At 39.6% G+C, this 20,101-nt stretch overlaps 1 protein-coding gene across 3 annotated transcripts in view; it reads right to left on the minus strand.

Moving 5' to 3' along the window:
- LOC100226716 (VPS10 domain-containing receptor SorCS1) overlaps positions 1-20,101 on the minus strand; it is a 258,047-nt gene that overhangs the window by 78,455 nt on the left and 159,491 nt on the right. For all 3 annotated transcript variants that reach the window (XM_030276370.4, XM_041717188.2, XM_030276368.4), the window contains exon 5: positions 11,101-11,174. In XM_030276370.4, coding sequence (XP_030132230.4) covers positions 11,101-11,174 — 74 coding nt within the window. The remainder of the gene's footprint in view (positions 1-11,100; positions 11,175-20,101) is intronic.

A 20,101-nucleotide genomic window follows, 5' to 3' on the forward strand; every position in this document is an offset into this window, starting at 1 on the left:
CAAATACAAATACACATCTTCTCAAATCATTATTAACTGTACAGAGCTGACAGCCAGAAACATATCACTTCCATCTGGATTCTGCTGAGAGTTTACTGACCAGCATTTTTGTAATGGCACATTTTTTTGGATCATGCTGTCTTGTTCTATGGTAGCCCTAGGATATTTCTTTATACATCTCTCCATACCACCTGAAAAGCCACATAAAGTAATACTCATCTTACCCAGTTGTACATCACAGATATTTAACTCTGAACTAATCACACTCAACTCTCTTTGCAGGCAGAGAGATGAAACAGGCAGTTTTGCACTGTGGATCAGCTGAACAGTGTTATGAGAATTTCTCCTAGAAAGGCCTGTTTCTCTCCATTGAATTTAAGATGTCTGGACACCCACACTACAGACACCCACATGTGATCACATAAAGGTCCCGAAGTAAGAAACACAACAGACCTGAAATATGCTTATTACCTAATTTCAAAAACACAAATTACAGATGAGTTATGGATTGCAATTAAAGGAGTAATCAAATGTCCTGAGCAGGACATTCAATTTTTTTAAGAAATGTTTTATATAGCTTATATCAGCCTTATTATTTACTCTATAAAAGCCTAAGAGATATTCAGAAATGCAATTTTGACCACAGTGAGCATATACAAGAGATAAATATTGTGCTTTTGGTTGTACAGACCCTGAGAACATGCTCTCTCTAGGAAGACAGTCATATCCTTTCACATGCATAGGACAGTCTGTTCCTAAAACATCTACTGGAAAAAAGGTGTTAGGAACTGTAGGATATGTATCAGAATTCTTGAATTTTTAGTATGTCAACCAAATCAATCACAACTCTACCAAGCATCCAGCTATTCTATCAGTGGGTTTTCTTGTCTCTTCATTTGGCTGGGGGGGAAAAAAACATTATCCTTAGAAGCTGAGAAAGTCAATGTACTTCTACACCTGAGTATTATTAAGTAAAAGTTTTAAACCCATGGGGTCAATATCAAAAAGAATGAATAACTGATTACAAAGAAATTCCATTTCTGACCAGACTGGAAGATTCTTAAACCAAAGGTAAAATTATCAAAAAAAGAAACAAGCTTCACATGTGGCAAAAGGAAACTACATGCTGGACTGGCCCAAGAGAGCACTAAAGCCTCCAACTCAGTGTTTCTAACTTAATGAGTGCCCACCATAGCTCATTATCTTTTGTGCACACAGTCAATGCAACACGGGCAATGCAATGCTTCCTTCCCAAGGTAGAAGAGGAAGAGTGCTGTGTGCTCCACAGCTGATAAACCAAGCACCCTACAAACAACAGGGGGACAGATGAACAACATTCTGGGACCCACTCAGCTACTGACTTCTCTCAGAAATCTCTCTAAAAATGAACAATAGTCCCAAATTTGCCATTCCCTTTTCTGAGCAACTTCTGTTTGCTATGCTGGCAGTGCTTTCTTCTCATATTTCTCAAATCCTTTCTTCCCTTTCAGCATCTCTTCTCAAAGACCAAACAATCATATACCCACAAACTTTTCTTCTTGCCTCAGTCTATGTTTTCACTTTGTGGTAAAATGCCAGCATGTCCTTTGTCTGTCCCTTTAATCTCAGGCTTTCTGTAATACTCCCAGAAACTTAAGGACACCAGGGATATCCTTGCAATGCTTTCTGTTGAATGGTGCCTATTCTATTTTTGTGATTAACTTTAAGTGTTTTGTTGGTATAATTGTCTGGATGTTTTGAAAAAAGAAAAAGGAAAAGAAAAAAATCTTTTGGGAGAAGGAGGATTTAGAAAAGCCAAAGGGAGTGCAAGGCAGCGACCCCACTGCCTTTACGCTGAAGACGCTTACATTTTGAAAAATTCAGGACCCCCATGGTCCTATTACAAAGTTGCTTCCTAAAATTTTAATCAGTATCAAGCCTGCGAAGTAGTTATCTGCACTTGAGAGCATCACAAATCGATACCACTGGCTGCAGCAGAGTAATTGCTCTGAATGCAGATTCCACATCCACCGTGAGAAGCAGCACAGGGAAAAGACCCCAAATCATCCCCTGGTTTGGAACTAGGCTGAACTAAACAAAAGCAGCCTGGCACTGCCCATTGCACAGTAAATGCTAGTTGGCATATTTCTGTAGTGACCAACCCCTTGCCATCTTCTCTGTCTGAAACATTTCTAAAACCTTGGCTTCCTTGGCCTGTCAGCTCCTCTGAGCCAAGAAAATTCAATAGAGACCCTGTTATCCTGGGGTTTCCACCTCTTCTATCTTTTTTCACTTCCAGAGACAAAAGCAATTGTTTATGGATGCTGGGAACTGATGAGGCTTGCAAGGCAGTCAGGCCACTCAGAACTGCAAAAAGGCATCATTGTGAAGAAAGCAAAAGCTTCTACTTGCTGCACCTAATTTCAAACTACCATTTTTTCATAAACAATGAACTCAAAACACCAGACAATAAGGACTGCATCTCAAGGATTTGTGCATTTTGGAAAGCAGCTTTGGGTGCCTTTGGTTTTGGATGCTTGACTTCAGATACAGACACACTGTATCTGAGACTATAAGCACAAGAAACTCAATTACAATCTTTTCATATGTATTTCTTGTATCATACATGCTCACAGCAGCAAAGATCAAACATCTTTTAAGACAGGCAGTAGAATAAGTTGTTATTTTATAGACTCTGATGCAAATGGCCCAGAATGCCAAATGTCCTTTTCACAGACAGAACCAGTGTGAATGCCCCTCATTCTTTATATGGACACAGAGGCCTTATGCAGCTTTTCCATGTCCCAGAGGAAGTGACCAAATGCAGAATTAGGACTCCTGTGACCACACTTCACCTGCTTTGGGGGCAAACAGGTGTGACTTGTTCATGCAGCAAAGGCTGGCAGACAAATGGCAAAACAGCATGTCTCCACTAAGGTGGGTGGGACGAGAGCCACACAGCTCTGGCCATTTTGAGATTATCAGTGCTGAGTGGGAGCAGCTCAGAGGTGGCTGCAGTACAATGCCAAACTGAAAAGTGACATTGCTTGGAAAATCCAGTTTGACTACTCAGCATGAAAAATGCTCATGTGCCTCAGCTGCATTTCGCAGATGGCTTTGTTCTTAACAAGCTATATATTTAAGATGCCTCCTGACCCTCAGCAATCCCTTTTCCTAGTCCCAATTTGAGCAAATCCCCATCTCCACATCCACAGAAAGACTAACTAGCTGCAACAGTCATGTGGAAGAGGGAATGTACTCCTAGAGATCCTTATGCCAAAGTTGTCCTATGAGCATAAATATTCTAACAAGCTCTATCCCGTCACAATAAAGCTATGAAGTTGCTTTGTTCAGCACATAATAATGGCTTTGTAATTCAATTATTGGCAGAATTTGCCTTTAGGGATTTATCTTCCTTTAGCCTCAGCACTCATGCGAATCTCTTATCGTAAATCTTGCCAATGCAAAGCCAGCTCCTCCACTTCCTCTGGACATATCTGTCACTTCATGTTAAAAAAATGACACCCTCCTCCAGCTCAGTGAATGGCAGGTTTTTGGTTTTGTTTTAAAGGACAGAATGAAAACAACAGCAGTGGATGGTGCTCATGTTGTCCTCGGTAGCATCAATTTTTTGGTCCCACTGATGTTTCTGTAACACTAAATTCTAATTGCCATTCATAAAAATAGTAACGTGTAGCACTGAACAGGGAGCTTTTTGTCCAAAGACACAAAAGCACTTGACAATCAACCTTTAAGTAACCTTCTCTGCATGGTACTGATTTGTTCAAGACCTATGGAAAAGTACAAGACAAGCAGACCAAGTTAGAAATAGGGGCTGAGAAAAATTTTTGTTCTCAGCTTTATAGATAAACTTCACTGATTAGTCAAGAGCACAGGAGCCTCATTGATTTGACCAAGATCACACAGTTGCTATGTGGCAGAGATAAAAATAGAGCCTGAGAGTCCTCCAGGCTCCTTTTTCTTTTACTACCATATTGACTCCACGAAGACTTTGCAGATACTCTCTGTTCCTTTTTTTGCTTGCAGAGGTCAGTGAATCTGCCCCAGGGAGCTTAGTGTGGGAGGCAATTCTTCTGGTTTCTTTAGTTCAGTCCCTATTATGTGAAATTTAACAGATTTTACTATTTCTGGAACATACTTTAAAGACAGCTTTCTAGATTTAACATCTCCTAACCACACCCTCCTATATCTCAACACTATTCTTTCCCACATTGTCCAATCACATGAAATGACACAATTTGGCGCAGTTCAACTGACAGCCACTGGGCCAAATCCATTCTATGGTTTGCTTTAGTCAGTTTGTCACCCTGTCTTTAGAACCGACAGAAAACAGCAGTGCAGTGAGTAAAGCCCAACTTCTCCTAATTGTGTCACTCCCAGCACTGACCCAGAAAAGCAGGTGGCTGCTTCTGCTAACACTGAAACAGGTGAGCAGGTAACTGGGGGTAGTGGTGAGACTTTGTTAGGCTGTGGGGAGTCACTCTCACCATCCCACCACTTTTTAGAGCCCTACTGCATAATCACCCACCCTCTTCTACACTCTACAGTCTACACACCCCACAACTTTGAGGGCAGCAGCAAAGGGAGCCTTCTCCCCTGCTGCTGTACCACCACAGCTCTCTGTGGGAAGCTCCAGAGGAAATAGAGGAATGCAAATTCTCAGGAGGTAGCTGTCTATTGCTGGTAATACAGGGTGGAAGGAATGTCTTAAAATGAGGATCTAAACTAAGTGGATAAAATGCAGCTAACCAGGACTAGATCCCGAATTTAAGATAGCCCTTCAATCCCATATCTCTTTTTCTTATATTGCAAGTAACTTAAGACTTCAAGGTGGCTTGAAGAGAAAGGAGGAGGAAAGTACCCTCTAGTTATAGACTCTGAGCTCCCTTCCTTGATATCATGAACAAAACCTATCTGCTGGTACAGTCTAATAGGATCACAATTTCCTACAGTGTTAAGACTGTGTCTCCCCCATCTTGTAGTGCTGTGGCCCAGTCAGGCAGATCTGGAGGAGGCCAGAAGTCATGTAGAGCAGGGGTGGAAAGTAACACACTATGCTGCTCATTAAACAGACGAGAGAACACAGCAGTGCAGCCTTCCTGACACAGATCCTGACAAATCCACAGGTGATTTACCTGTGCACCCCTTCACCTTCTCAGGGTCTGTCCTTTATAGGTGCACACACAGAAATCTTTGAGAGCTGCTTAGTCCAATGCCTGCTGGAGACTGACACATTCCTGGGTCCTGCACAGCACTGCAGGCTCCTGTTACTGATTAGCCCCCAAATCAAGATTTTGAACATGGTGAATGGATGCCTGCCTACTTCTGCAGAACTTTAACGAGGGAAAGTGGATGATGTAGAAAAGCTGAAGCTCATGGGAGTCTGCACTCCTTTATACAGTATCTCTGGAAGATTTTTTTAAGAAATAGCTGCTGAATTGGGAAAACTAAACACGCCAACCTATGCATGAACCAGACTGGGTCCCAAAAGGCCCAATCAGATGAACACTGACTTCATTCACACCTGCTGAAAACTGTTGTGGGTTTCTCTGGCATGTACCCATAACCACCATATTTAAGCTATGAAAAAACATTTTAAATGAAATTTCTTCCCTTCAACTCACTGAATAAGGCTTGTGTGTTAGATCAAGTGGATGATTTTCTGGACAGGCTGTCACAATGCACTTTGACTGGCATCTTTCCCATCAGCTTCCAGCAGTTGCCCTGCAGTGATTAAAAGGTCTTGTTCAGCCATACACAGCATCATTTGTACACAGCCCAGGCACTGAGGCATTTAAATTGCCTCAGCCCACCTGGGTGGGTGTGCAAATCTCACCAAGCCAAGAACTGACAGAAACACTGGGACAGTGCACCCAGCTTGCTCCAAGTGCTTGAATATAATGAAGTTTTTAACAGGGCTTTGACACCTCATCCCCTTGATTTTCAGCTCTTTCAGCTGCTCCAGTGAACACAGCCAGAGCTTTTAAAACACAGCCTCCAGCCTCCTCTGAAAAAGAAAATATATATACTCTATAATTATACTGTGAAGATTAACTTTCTTTGCTACTGCTCATAAAGGAAACACAAATATAGCCCTATCTACTTATCTGTCCTCCCAGCTGCTTACAGGCTTTTCTCCCCTTCAGTGTGTGTGCATATTTTTGTATTATTTAATGGAAAAGTTTGGTTGGCTTACTATTTTACAGTGTTTGCCTCCATTTTCTTCTGCTCATACTCAGAGAAATATAAGACTGAGTGGAGATCTAGCAACATGTCTTACCAAATTGACATATCTCCTTTAATTTCTTCAGGGAATCATTAACATCATGGACATGTGATGCTACTGGAAATCATAAATCACGTGGGTTGGAGTGGATCCTAAAGATCATCCCTAGTTCCAGTTTTCCTGCCACAACAGGGACACCCTCCACAAATCAGGCTGCTCAAAGCCCCATCCAACTTGGCCTTCAACACTTCCAGCTTCCACAGCTTCTCTGGGCAACCTGTGCCAATGCCCCACCACCCAAAAAGTAAAGAATTTCCTCCCAATATCTAATCTAGACCTGCTCTTTTCCAGCTTGAAGACATTACCTTTTGTCATATCCTCCATGTCCTTGGCAAAAGACCCTCTCCAGCTCTCCTGCAGCCCTTTTCAGGCACTGGAAGGTGCTTTAAGGTTTCCCCAGAGCCTTCTCTCCTCCAGGTCTCTCAGCCTCACAGGAGAGGTGCCCCAGCCCCCTTGTTATTACAGCCTTCCAATCTCCATGGAGTATGGAGTACTGTTATTTTTGTATTTCTCCAACTTGCTTGTCTGGGTGCACCACTCAAGTAAAAAAAATAAAATCAATACCCCTGATCGAGATAATGATTGTAACCTGATGATCTAATTTACTGGTTGGGCTCTTCTATAGTTCATTTTATGTTAGTTTTCAAGACACTTTTATTATTTTTGTTTCTTTCCTCCACTTCCAACTTTCTCAAGATTAAGGTTTGATTAGAATTAGAAAAAGAATATTTTCAAAAAAATCTCTCTGATTAAAAACTATTGCATTTTGACAAATTTTAATGATATTTTTAACATTTTTTTTTCTTTTTTTCTTTTTTTTTTTTTTTTTTTTTAGGGCCAGCTCTGATGACTTACTGACTTTAAAAAAATAATTTCTGGTGGAAGGCATGACTTGATCTGAGGACCAGAATAAAATGTATGTTTGGATTTGCAAGTCACAAAGTATCACTATTGAACTTTGACTAGATGACTGAACCACTCTAAAAAAGGAAGAAAAAAGCAACATAATTCTCAGTGCAACTGGTTCATCAATTGTGTTCACATTTGTATTCACTACAAACCAGCATCTACACCAGCAAAATGTCACATTAGGAATATATACCAAAAATCACCAATTATCACAAAAATAATTGCAGAAGTATTTAAACAAAGAATTTTTATCCAACTCTTTTAACTAGAATCTACTGCATTCTCTTTCCCTAATGCCAACTACATCAGTAAACACTTTGCTATCAGCAATAATACATGTATATTAACTTGTTTCTGTATTACTCTGCTGAATTAATATTGCTTAGAATACTCCTTCCTAGTAATTAAGGTATTTTCACAGGGCACACAGTTCCAGAATTACCAAGTACCTTGATAACTTCCATGAATTTTTCTGTCACAGTACATTTAACAGCAAAATCTCAAGAGGCTACTGTAAAAATAATAAAAACCATGAAAATTGTTGATACAGTACAGAACTGCTGTGCCACTTCATACACTGCCTGTTTGCAGTGTGGATTCTTCCAAGTCTCCACCTGACACATAATATGTGGTTGACTCTTGGAGGGGAGCACATTTTCCTCAGTACACCACTTCCACATCCCTAGATCCTGCAAACAGATATGTGATGATACCCAAATTACAGAAATTATTAGAGATGTCAGTTAGAGCAGCCCATTACTAAAGCCTGACCAGCCACAAGTGTGTCCTAACAATATTTTAATGAGATAGAAAATTACAGATTTCTTTTTCCAACGTTTGTTTTATTGTGTTTCTAATGGACGTTTTTAAGACAAGAAGTCTCCAGTCACCTCTCATTTTAAAGGTTTGACTTCATCTGCTCATCTCCCACCTGGTATCTCCTTTCACAAAGCGATATTACATCTCTTTCATCACATGTGTGGATGTCAGGGCATCACTTAGAGCTGCAGGTGGAAGAACGAAAATGGGGAACAGAAGAGCTTTGAATAAAAAACATTCTATTTCCATATTAATGGCTCCTCTTTATGAAACAGAGGATGCAAGAATAAAAAGTACATGTGGACTACAAGAAACTGTGTCTACACAGAGTGTTTTCTCAGAGTTATGTAGTAAGCATCATCAGACTGTTTTTCTTCAGGGGTTTAAATTTCTCTGGAGTGGTAGTTTCCCAAAGCAGCCAAAAATAAGCAAATAAAGAAGAAAATTGTCTTGGAAACAGATACAAGAAATGAAGCTGACACTACAGCTTCTCTGATAGTGTTTGCAGTTAGAGCCTTCTCAAGACTAAAACTAGCAAGCTCAGTGGAGTTTATTCACAACACTTTTGAGTGACCCAAAAGCTATTTACAAGACAACATGACAAGCTAAATGGCAATGAAAATATCAGTGAGCAATCAGGAAAATGCATTTTTGCTTTCATCAACCATTCAAACCTATGTAAAAGTCTTTAAAGTCTTCCAAGTGCACCTTCCCTGTCAAAACAAGCAGCGTAACTAAATGCAGCCTCAAGAAGGCCAGAGGCCTTTCTTTGTGTCTTCCAATTTTAGAGAAGTCCTAGTTTAGAGAGTACTGGAAATAATCTGTACTAAAGCAACTCCTCAGCCTTCCTTAGATATCAGAATATTTCCCTCATTCTCTGCCCAGTACAGCTGTGTCCTGGTTGATCCCTTCAAGGCCATTTGATTTAGGTAAAGCACAAGGAATAGGAGAGAGTATCCCCACATTCTGCTTTAAGCTGTGACCCCAGGACATTTTACTTCACTATTTACTTCTGCTCGTAAGAATAAGTGAAGTCAGTCTTCTCAGTTTTCAGGTTGATTACACTCTGCATATTTGCAAGCCAAAATATATAGTAATATCTATTTCAGCTGTACTTCTGCACCCTCTTAGGCCCCCGTTCCCTTTTGCTCTTCTTGCATGGGGAGACAACTGTGACCACGCCTTGAGTGCAAAGGTTTCCCTTTGATTCAGCATTTCAGGGCTGCTGTGTCCTCAAGCACCTGGCTGCACAGAATGGAAATACATATTAAAGCCCAGTGCTGCTCTCTCTGGTGCTCTCAATCACACAGGCACAGCTGTTTTCTGCTGTGGATGTGCTTGAAGACTGACACTGTCCATAGAACTGCAGCTAAAATTATTCTTTCGTCCTAGGGTCATTATGATCATCATAAATATGCCAGAACGAGATGCAACAGTGTCTCCACAAGTTGTATTATTTTCACTTTTTACAGCAAAAGTACAGTCTAGCTTACACTGAGGTGTGTTATGCAGGGGACATTCTGTTCAAGGTGAAAATACAGGCTTGCAGTTTCATGCTTTTTGAATGGCTGTAGGGAAATTGGATGGGTGGTTGGAACATTTTTTTCATCTTTTAACTTGCTGTTTGCCTTTGAAGCTCCAAGCCTAAGTTCCCTTATTTGTTAGGTTTTAAGAGGCCTTCAAATTAGAGCTCCACAGAAAGGGAAAATTATAGTTCATAATTTTTCTTACTGCAGGCATCCATCAGCTCATTTCACAATAAACCAAAATTGTAAGCAATGGGCTTACTCAAAAGGCTTGGAGTACTATACAGGACATGGGGGTCCAGGAACAGGGACAATCTTTTCAGCCCTCTGAGCCCCTTCAGCAGTTACAGTTTTGTTGGATGTCTCAATGGCAGCGTACCCAGATTCCTAGGACTTTCTGCTTTTATTAGCCCAGGAAAAAAAAAAACAAACAAACAACAAAAAAAAAAAAAAAACCAAAAAAAACAGAAGATGTGTAGAGCTCTGTGTTTGCATCTGACATTTTGAGACCCTGTTAGGAGTCCTGCAGGAAAGAAACAGTGATACAAACATACATGTGACTGTCTATACAGACACACAGAAATGAGTTTAAGTTAAAAATGGAATTTAGCTTGCATTAGCTTCAGCTAACAAAGGTTCTGAGAAAGAATTAAAAAGCAGAAGCAGCAAACAAAATCTCTGGTCTATCCTTTGCAGACCAAATATGAATTCAACTTTAGAAGTAAATTTGACCTAGAGCTCTTCCTTCTTTTATAAATTAAAAGAAAATATTTGACTGAACCACACATGAATCTTGCTATGTTCAAAACCTGTGGATTTGACATAAATTTATAGTTTAGAAACTACCATGCTGGTCTCCTTTTAATCATTGGTTCAGCTCCTCCCAATTTCAAGATGACTATTTTATCAAAAGCTTTTCTTCTAAAGGCATAGTCATAGGACACAAGCCCACTTCTACTCACAGGCAGACTAATGCTTCCATAAGGAATTGATGAGAAATTCCACAGATTTACACCAAAACACAAGAAAACCTTATGTTTGATTTGGACTATACAACCATGATTGCAGGGGAAAAAAAAATTCAGTGTCTTCTTCAACTCTCAGCTTTCTTTTCCATATAAGTTACACTAATTTCTGTAGAGTGGAAACATGCTCAATTTCAAGGACTAAGTAGGTCTAACAGTAATTAAAAGGAAAACACCAGCCACTAGAGGCTGTCTATCTGTGTGGCAGAAATGCTGGTGTCCTCCAAGACTTCAGGCTTTGTCCCTTAATTATAGCAGGACCAGACTGAACTCTTCACTCTCCCATCCTAAATCAATGCTTTCTTCAGACAATTATTCAGCATATTTCAGTTCTGCATGGCTCTTAGATCAAAGACCCAGTATTCCAATGTCATATAAACACATAATGCCCCTTTCATACCAGTTCTGAATTAACTTCAACAAATCAGCAGTGCAGACTGTGTTCAGCCACGTTGCCTTCAAGACCTCATTCCAACACATCTGTATGCACGGGGAAGTTGTGTCTAGGAAATCAGGAAGAGGGTTTTGCTCTTACCAGTAGAACCTGTTTGGTGTAACTCCCTCATGAAGAAGCAGCCATCTTCTGCCAAACTCCACAGAACTGAATAACTGTGGACAAAAACAAACAGGCATGAATCACAGTAAAGCACAAAGATAACAGAGAAATTAACCCGAAAAACTCTCTACCACTTCTAAGACAGCATGGTCTTGTCTTTTATTCATCCCAGTCTCAAAGGGACAAACAACTGGGGCAGCTGAAACATTTCTGTGGTACCTTTTATTGACATAGAGAATACTGAGGTGTGTGATATGGGACACAACTGCTAGTACCTGAGGGATCACTGTGTAAACCCAGCAACCTGCCCTGAATGAAAATTCATCATCAGTTGCCTTTCTCAATATTATGTTCAGAAGAACATTGTTTTTCCATTAGCAGTGCTATCCTTAGGAAGCTTTGTCAATCTGGCACCAAAAAGTGTTCTAACATGCCTAGACTTCCCTTGCAGGACTGGATGAGTTGAAGCAGCACAGGTTACTGGTTCTAAGGAAATGTGTGATCCTCCCTCTGCTCTTGTCCTTCTCCTGCCAGCAACGTGACACCTTCTCCTCATCTGGTTACGCAAACAATATCCAAATACATCAATCATTTCAGAAAATCTTTCCATGATAAATACCAAACCAGCCTGAGAAAGGTCAGCAGAAAGGCACGTTACAGGTATTATAAATCTCTGACATGTCTTTATGGAATGATATACAAATGTTACTATTACAGAGCACTTACAAACAGCTGCTCTCCCTAAGTGCTGCCATCAAGTAATTCTCAGAAGGCCAGTACAGGGAAGGGTCATTTGGGTTCTCTTAATTCTTTTGCTTAATTTAGCTTCAAATTCATCATGTGGAAGGACTGAGAGGCAGTCAGCCCTACACGTTTCTTGCAGATTCATCCTGTTTCCCTTCCTTTCTTTGCCTGGTAGACTTGGTCAGTCCCCTTTTCTGTCAAGGCAGATGTTGGACATTGTTTTTTGAACTACTATCTCTCTTTTCATGACATCTCTTAAAGGATTTTGCATAAAATGCAGATGACCTGAACCTTTGTGTGCAAATCATGGCCTTTTTTTTGGAACATGAAATGGCAGAGAATTGGTAGGAAAGATGGATGTCTTTGAGAATACCAGAAGAAAAAAAGATGATTTAAAAGCTTTGCGTTCATCAAAAAGATGATTTGAATGTATTTTAATAATTATGAGACTGGGATGTAAAAAAACTTCGAGGTCTATTATTTGGATATTGATTCCAAATGCAAAACCCAATATTTATACCATTCCTATGTTAAAAACTTTTAAGAACATGGATAAAATGATTGAAATAGCTTCTTAGTAAAGAGTGGAGTGGCATGTATTAAAATTTACTTTGAAATATTAAAGCTAAAAATTCCCCTCTTTTATCTCCCCTTCTCTTGAACACCGTCAAAGAAGAGAGAGGGAGGAAGGTGGAGGGGACAGAAGATAACAAGAGTAAGAAGAGGGAAAAACAGTTTAGTTTTGTGGATAGAAGTATATCCAATTTTAAAACTTCAGCAAGTCTGTTCTTTTTCCTTAAGCAGAAGATTATAGATACATTTTTATTTGAAACTTTAGGAAACACTAACTATAACAAAGGAACACTTTCCGTTTTGGAAATTAAAGAAAATCTCTTGGAACATTGAACAACCACGTTTTGAAGTGATTTAAGGTCACCTATGCAAGGACTTTACCATTACAGGAAGTATTTTCCCTCCTTCACACTAAAAATCCATTTCTAGACCTTTTTTAATAATTGCAGCAAATATAAACATCAGAACAATAAGCTGTTGCTATTATCTATTATCTAACTGATGTCAAAGTTTTTCTTTTCATGGTAAAGTAGTTTCTTCTGTACTAAGTAATGTCTTTGACATACAGTAATTTAAGTTTCAATAAAGCTCATGTGATCCTTTAATTAAGAACAGGGAGCAATCCAAACTCAGCAAACACCTCTGCATTTCCAGGGATAAACAGGATGCAAGCTTTCCAGGGACACTGATGTTCAAACAGCTGAAGTCATCATATTGAATCTTGTTTTCCCACTTTTTACCTCTCACCCTTATCCCTCTCTGGTTTCCCTGAGCACAACTCCCAGCAGGTTATTCCCTCTCTGAATTTGCTGGTGCCAGTAACGGTGCCCAGAATGAATTAATCACAGCCTGCAAAAGCTTTCTCTGTGCTCATGCACCACCCTGCTCCCCACCTGCATTCCCACTGAGTGCCCAGGGCTGGACAGCCCCGGTGCCACAGCTTCCCTCTGGCTCCTCCAGCACAGCCCTTCCTTCCTCCAGAGGGCTGGACCTGGAGCATCCTTCGCCTCCCTGATGAGGATGGAGGCTGTGATGCTGCAGAGCACCCAGACAGCCCTGCTTTCTCCTAATCTGTGCCCCGAGGAAGACGTGGTTCAGGCAAAAAAGTGGAGAAATGCAAGAGTTTTTAAGTCTGTTTCAAAGGTAGGAAATGGATCCAGCAATTCTACTGTCAGGGTGGGACTGTTAAATTAGAAGCCAGTGCCCAGTGTGCTGGAGACAGCATGTGAGAAAAGGCAACAGCTCTCAAAGAGAAATACCAGCTCCCTGGGAGCCCATATCCAAAGCTCTCATTGTCTTTGATAAGACACTTTATAACCAGACATTAGAAGGTTTTTCATCCTCTGCCATTATCTCAGCACCAGCTTTGGCCTTTACTGACTCACAGCAGCACAAGCAGCACTAATGTATCTTTAGCTAAGGAGGATTTCCCCACCTTATGTACAACCACCCTACCTCCCCCCAAAAAAAAATTGCAGTAAGGATTTTTTCAGATATTTTATTCTAAGTGTCATTAATTTTTAAACCTATTTAATTCAGCTGGACTGAAAAAAAAGAGAAGTATTTGAAGGCTATGTTTTTGTTAAGTATTGGTTATGATACAGCTGGGATTATTTTTCCCCTTTTAGCAATTGTAGTGCTTGAATGGATATTTTTTAAACCCAGCATGGCATTTTGCTCTTGTTACAAAATCCCTCTCTCTCCAGGGACTTCTTGTGATAGCCTTATGCATGTAGTCCCTTCAAAGATGACATTTTGTTTTCTTTGGCAAGCACTGTTGTCTGATGACAATTTGCATTATTAGACTGAAGTTAGGGAATGTTCTTTGCTACACTTATTTTTCAAGCACAGATAGAAAAGGAACCTATTACAGTTTTATTGTATGTTTTCATCTGAGGGCCAAGCTGTCATTTCTGTTTTCACAGAGACAAAACTGTTATGAAGTACAAATCTTGTATTGATCTCTCGGATTTGACCCTTGTTCATCAGGGAATAATTCTCTTCTTGCTTCTTCTCTTCTACATTTATTTTTCTGTGTAATACGCAGATTGTGTAACAACCATAAAACAGTCTGGGTTTGCTTTGTTTTACTTTTTTAAATCTTAATATTCTGTGAAGTAGAAACCTACCTCCTACCTCATTTATATAAGAATAAAGAAATGCAAAGGAAGAGAAAAGGCTGTTCTGAGGTTACAAATACCTTCTGAGGCTGAGCAGGGATTCAAATAAACCCTTTGAATGGTGAGACAATTCCCCAGCCCTCTCACAACACGACACCACTGTCTCTGGGCGTAGGGAAAGCTGACATCTGACAACTGAACTTCTTTCCTTATCTACACCAGACATGATACGATACTCCCCCTCCCTCCTCTTTGTTTCCCAGCCTGTATGAGAAGCCCAAGAGCTGCTCATGTTTTTCATAGGGATAGTATACGATTCACCTTAAAATGCTCTGCGATATCTAGGTAACAGCAGGATACAGTTGACATGTTTTATTCTCTCCCCTTCTAATTTCCTGATCTTTCCAGTACCAACTTCAGACTTGACTAATTTTTTCTTTTGCATTTCACAGTATAAAAAACCCAAATTCTACAAAATATAGGGAGAAAACATGATTTTTTTCCAAAATGTTTCATTAAGATTAACTGGGTTTTATTTGACCCACCCATTCTGATATAATACCACCTGAAAGGTCATTATGCCAGTCAAGACCTACCATCACCCCTTCTGTTTTCAACAGATGACTTCTCCTAGCCAAAGCTGTTATGTGAGAAATGTCTTGTGCCTCCAAATTCACTTTCCTGCCTTTATAGATTGCTGCAGATAGAACTGACCCTGAGTGTCCATGATGTTTCAGCATTCAGCATTTAAAATAATTGGATTAAATATTTGATTGTGATGCTTCTCCACACAGAGATCTTGAATCATGTGGCAGTTCCATGTGCTTCTTATGCTGATGAGGATATTAAATTTTATACAATGATTTAATCTCATGCAAGAAAAAATATGCACAAAGAAATTCAAAACCTGGTTAAATAAAGGGTGATTTAAACTGCATGTTGCAAGTGACATTAGGGAAATACTTTGAGAAAGTTAATAGTTCCTGTTATTTTTCTTTTACTTTAGAGATTTCCCATGTGCAAGTTGTAATAGATTACAACATGGAGTCTGAGCTGACTGGGTTTACCAACTTTGGTCTGACATTCTAAAAAGAAAAGTCTCTCCTTCTCTCACCTCTAGTTTCCATGCACTCTCAACTCATTGTCCATGGACACAGATAAGACCAAAATATCAATCTATACTATATTATTGACCTTAAAAAAAAAAAAAAAAAGAAAACAGATGCAACTGGAAAACTAGCTCAGAACAGCTTTGAAAGCACTGGGTTTCATTCAAATTCACCTCTAATTCCATGAGAAGGTTTCTGCTAGCCAGTGTTCCTGGTACTTTCTTCACATATGCTGACTTCTTGACTCTTACACTTCCTCATGTTTCTATGAGATGATTAAAACTAATGCTACTCATGCTTTTTGCCCCTCAGCCCTTCACACACCATTTATTCACATACAAAAATTCTCAAAACACCATTGCACCTTAGCCACAGATTTTGCACTGGTGAACCACGTAAATATTTTGAGAGATCTTTCTTTTCCTCAAATTTCAAATGCACCAGAGAATGCAACATCCCCAAAGGAGTTTAGCTTTAACTATAAACATAACAGAGTCCAACTGGATAATTCTTTTTTTCTGAAGACGCAACATCACAATTTGAAATATATGCCAGCAAGTCCTTCTTCTTCTCTTTCATTTATGCAGAATAAATTTATTGTTGATAAATTGTACTTTACCACTACTATTTTTACTACTACTACAAATGCAGGTTCATTTGAAGAAATTCTAGTCTTCTACAAGGTTTCAGTCATCATTCTCATTGTTCACAAGAGCATTTTTCAAGTATTATTAAACTGTGAAAGACCACATTTCGAACTGATCTAAAATCCCAGGAAAAAATCTCATTTACTTCCCCGATCTCTGATCTATTTGTAAGTTCCACTGTTAAGAAGCTTTAATATCCATGAAGCAATAAAGTTCACAGGACGCTGCACAGACTTTGAACATTTTAAGTTGCAGGTGATGCATTAATCACGCACGCAGAACCATCAATAAGGTCACCCAATAATTGGTGTTTATTGAATGCTGATGGAAACACATCAGAGTGATAAAGCTATCAGATACCTGCTTCACAGCCCAGTCAAACACCAGTGATGTCTGCAGCTCTGCAGCTGCTTTTGCTGATGACCCCCATGCTGCTGCCATGCAGAGTTGTTGGGTACAGTCACAACACAGCAGCTGCTTTTGTGAATGTTCAGCACATCAAAGCACCCTGAAGAAGACCCTCAGCTTCCTTCCCACCTATCCCTCAATAACTCCTCGCACACTGTCAGCTATGAGCCACATCAGCCAGCGTGCTGATTTTGTGGCAGTTTGCAAGCAACTGCAATAGGATGATGTCCCCAGTTCATTCAACTCATATGCTAAAGAAGTGACAGGAAACATATTTTTTACCAGGAGGTGTTTAAAGGACTCTGACTGGCATATATATTTTAAAGACAGAAGAAGCCTCTAATATTATCAGTGTGTTCTCCTCCTAACAGATGCTGCACCATCTTTACCAGTAACTCAAGCAGTAGTGAGAATTATTCAGGCCAACAACTGATGGCTGAACTAGATTGTATCATTTGGAAAGACACCCAATCTCAAATCCAAGGGATGATGAATTTACCACTCCACTTAGCATGCTGTCCTCAAGGCTAATTTCCTTCTCTACTGAAAAATACTGTCTCTGATACAGGCAACAATTCCCTTTTCTACTGAAAAATACTATCTCTGATACAGGCAACAGGGTAGCCAGCATTTGCTTTCTGCTGCGTTGTAAATTTACTAAGTAGATTCATAATTGCTTAGTTAACTGCAATAAATAGGCACATTTTTGTTTAAAAAGTGCACCGTATTTGAGTGAGAACAGAAGAGAAAAGGGCTTACTACGGCAGAATTTAGGGCAAAGTGTCAAAATTTTCATGCATACATGCACAGCTTTAAATTTAAAAATAAATTATTGTTCATCATTTGCATTATATTAAAACCTACGGCTCCGAGCGAACGTACTGTTGACAGGCACTTTGTATAATAAGAAACTGGAGACATTTTGGAGATTGCACTCAGCCAAATGACAGAGACAGAGAAAGAGAAGACAGAGGTGAGTCATGTACAGAAAAGTGACAGGAGTTGCTCAGCACCACAGAGGTCAGTGGCACACCCAGCAATCTGGAGTACCTGTCTTTATTCCTAATCCAGAGAACCACCCTACTCTGATGGAATGGAAAATGTATTTTTTTTTTTTCATGGAAGTAGGAAAAGTGGAGTTATATAGAACACAGAAGATCTTGCAGAAAAATAACAGATCTACCCTTAACTAGAACTATGTATCCAGGATCCCAAACCAGAAAAAGAACAAGTTCTCTAAGGGTACAGAGGGCTGATGTTTATACAGATGGATAAGCAAGGATATATTGATTTGCCTAAAGATGAGTGAGTCAGTGGTAAAGAGCACAGTGATTACTGCTTGAAAGTCTTTCCTTCTGATTCACTGATCACACTCCTGGCCCAGAAATCTATCTTTCACTGGGCTCTGCTAGTTGATTTTTTTCTTTTTCCTCTTTATTATTAGAGTGGGAAACAACATTAGAGATTCCTATTACTTTTAATTCCATTCTTTATTTTAAATTGCTACCCCACACGTTATGCTTAGTGAGGTCTGTAAAAGACTTATGGCTACTCTAGGAAACGATATTTTCCAACACACTTTCTACACTGGCTTATGGCAAATTTAAAAAGGAAAGAAAAAAATAAAAGTAGATACAATCTGGCATCATTATACTTCTTTTGATGTCCCTTCCTTATTTATTTTCAGAATGCTAGCTGCCACCAAACTTATCAATTTGCCTAGAGATAGCAAGGGATATTTGCAAAGGGCTGTGTGCAAGATGTGTTATCACCCATGATGCCGAACAGGTATCGGTGCTTCGAGTCCTCACATACGGCCCCAGCTGCACATGAGGGTGTTTCGGTGCATCACTTACTTAAAAACATAACCACATGGAATGCCTTAAAAACAGGGAGCAGCAGTCACAAGGCCTTCCTGAGGAATACCCTATGCATCCCTGGCACAAGTGCTGGTAACCCAGAAGAGATATCCAAGACCAAATGGGAAGTGCAACGCTGCAAAAGCTGGGGCAAACAGCTTTTAATACGGAAATTACTTGTTACTTTTTCCACCTTCAGCAATGTGCATCCAAGAGTGCCAAGTCTGCTGGAAAACGGGCTTGTATTATTAGTGGTGCCCCAAATATTAACAGAAATAGTGCAGACTGTTGCAGTTGTGGTGCCACAGGGAAAGGGGGAGTTATTCACACAGACTAATGTTAGCTGTAGCTCTATGCAAACTAGTTCCCTGGTTGTGTCCACAGTCTGTCAAAAGAGATAGGCTTTTCCAGAGCATGATTCAAAGTGGCTAATGCTTACCACTCTAGAGAAGCTTTTTTCCTCTCCATTAATTTTAGATGGGATTAGCCTCCCTCAGCTAACATTAGCCCAAGTGAATAGTCCTCTGAATTGTTGTCACCACTGCTGTCAGCAGTGTAGCAAAAAAAAAAAAAAACAACAACAAACAACAACAAAAAAAAACCCAACAAAAACACACCGAAATGAGGCCACTTGATGGTAACAGTTTTTTGGGGTATTCTGTTGGGTTTTTTGGTTTTATTTGTTTTGGTTTGGTTTGGTTTTTTTTTGTTGTTGTTTTGGTTGGCTGCCTGGTTTTTGTTTCCTTTTGTTGTTTCATTTGGTTAGTTTGGTTTTGTTATTTTTTTGTCATTTTTACCTATGATGCAATCTGTAAGAAAATTAATCTGGATTTTTTTCTCCCGTTTCTGGTCTAAGTAAGAAATTATTGTTATCATTGAGACTGAGAGAGTGTAAATAGAAAAAGAATAATTTATGTTGAAAGGAACCCCTGGAGGTTCTGGGTGTGATCCTTTTCCAAGCAGATACAAGCAGATACACCCTAAAAAGATCCTAATGCATCTGAATGAAAGGTTTTAAAATTACGGAGCGTAATCAGAACAGCCCATCACATCTTGAAGAGTGAACACTGCCTACATCTATGGCAGATATTCTACTGTCAGACAAAAGTATTAGACAAAACACATGGATAGATGGGGCTGAAGGCACTTTTAAGTGATGGCCTGCTCTCTCACAGACATTCTGTGGCCATATGAATCTGCATCTCTTCTCTAAGTGGTTTCTCTGTCATCCTAGACATAAGAATACCTTTCTCTTCCACTTACATGTATGAGGAGTGGACATCCTTTAATGCAAGAAAGTGAAGAAGATGAGATGGTTTGATGTAAAAAGACATGTCTCAAAAGTATCAGAATCCTGATTTTCCAAATTTCAGCACTTTAGAAATACAGACAAGTATCAGTCCCTAACATTCATCTTCAGCATGATACACACAGTAAATAAAGGTAGGCAGATGGAAACAGACATTTCGAAAAGACCAAAATGAATAAAAAAAGAAAAAAAAAAAACCCAAAACACAAAC

The sequence above is a fragment of the Taeniopygia guttata genome, chromosome 6 (assembly GCF_048771995.1).
Source record: "Taeniopygia guttata chromosome 6, bTaeGut7.mat, whole genome shotgun sequence".
Classification (NCBI taxonomy): domain Eukaryota; kingdom Metazoa; phylum Chordata; class Aves; order Passeriformes; family Estrildidae; genus Taeniopygia; species Taeniopygia guttata.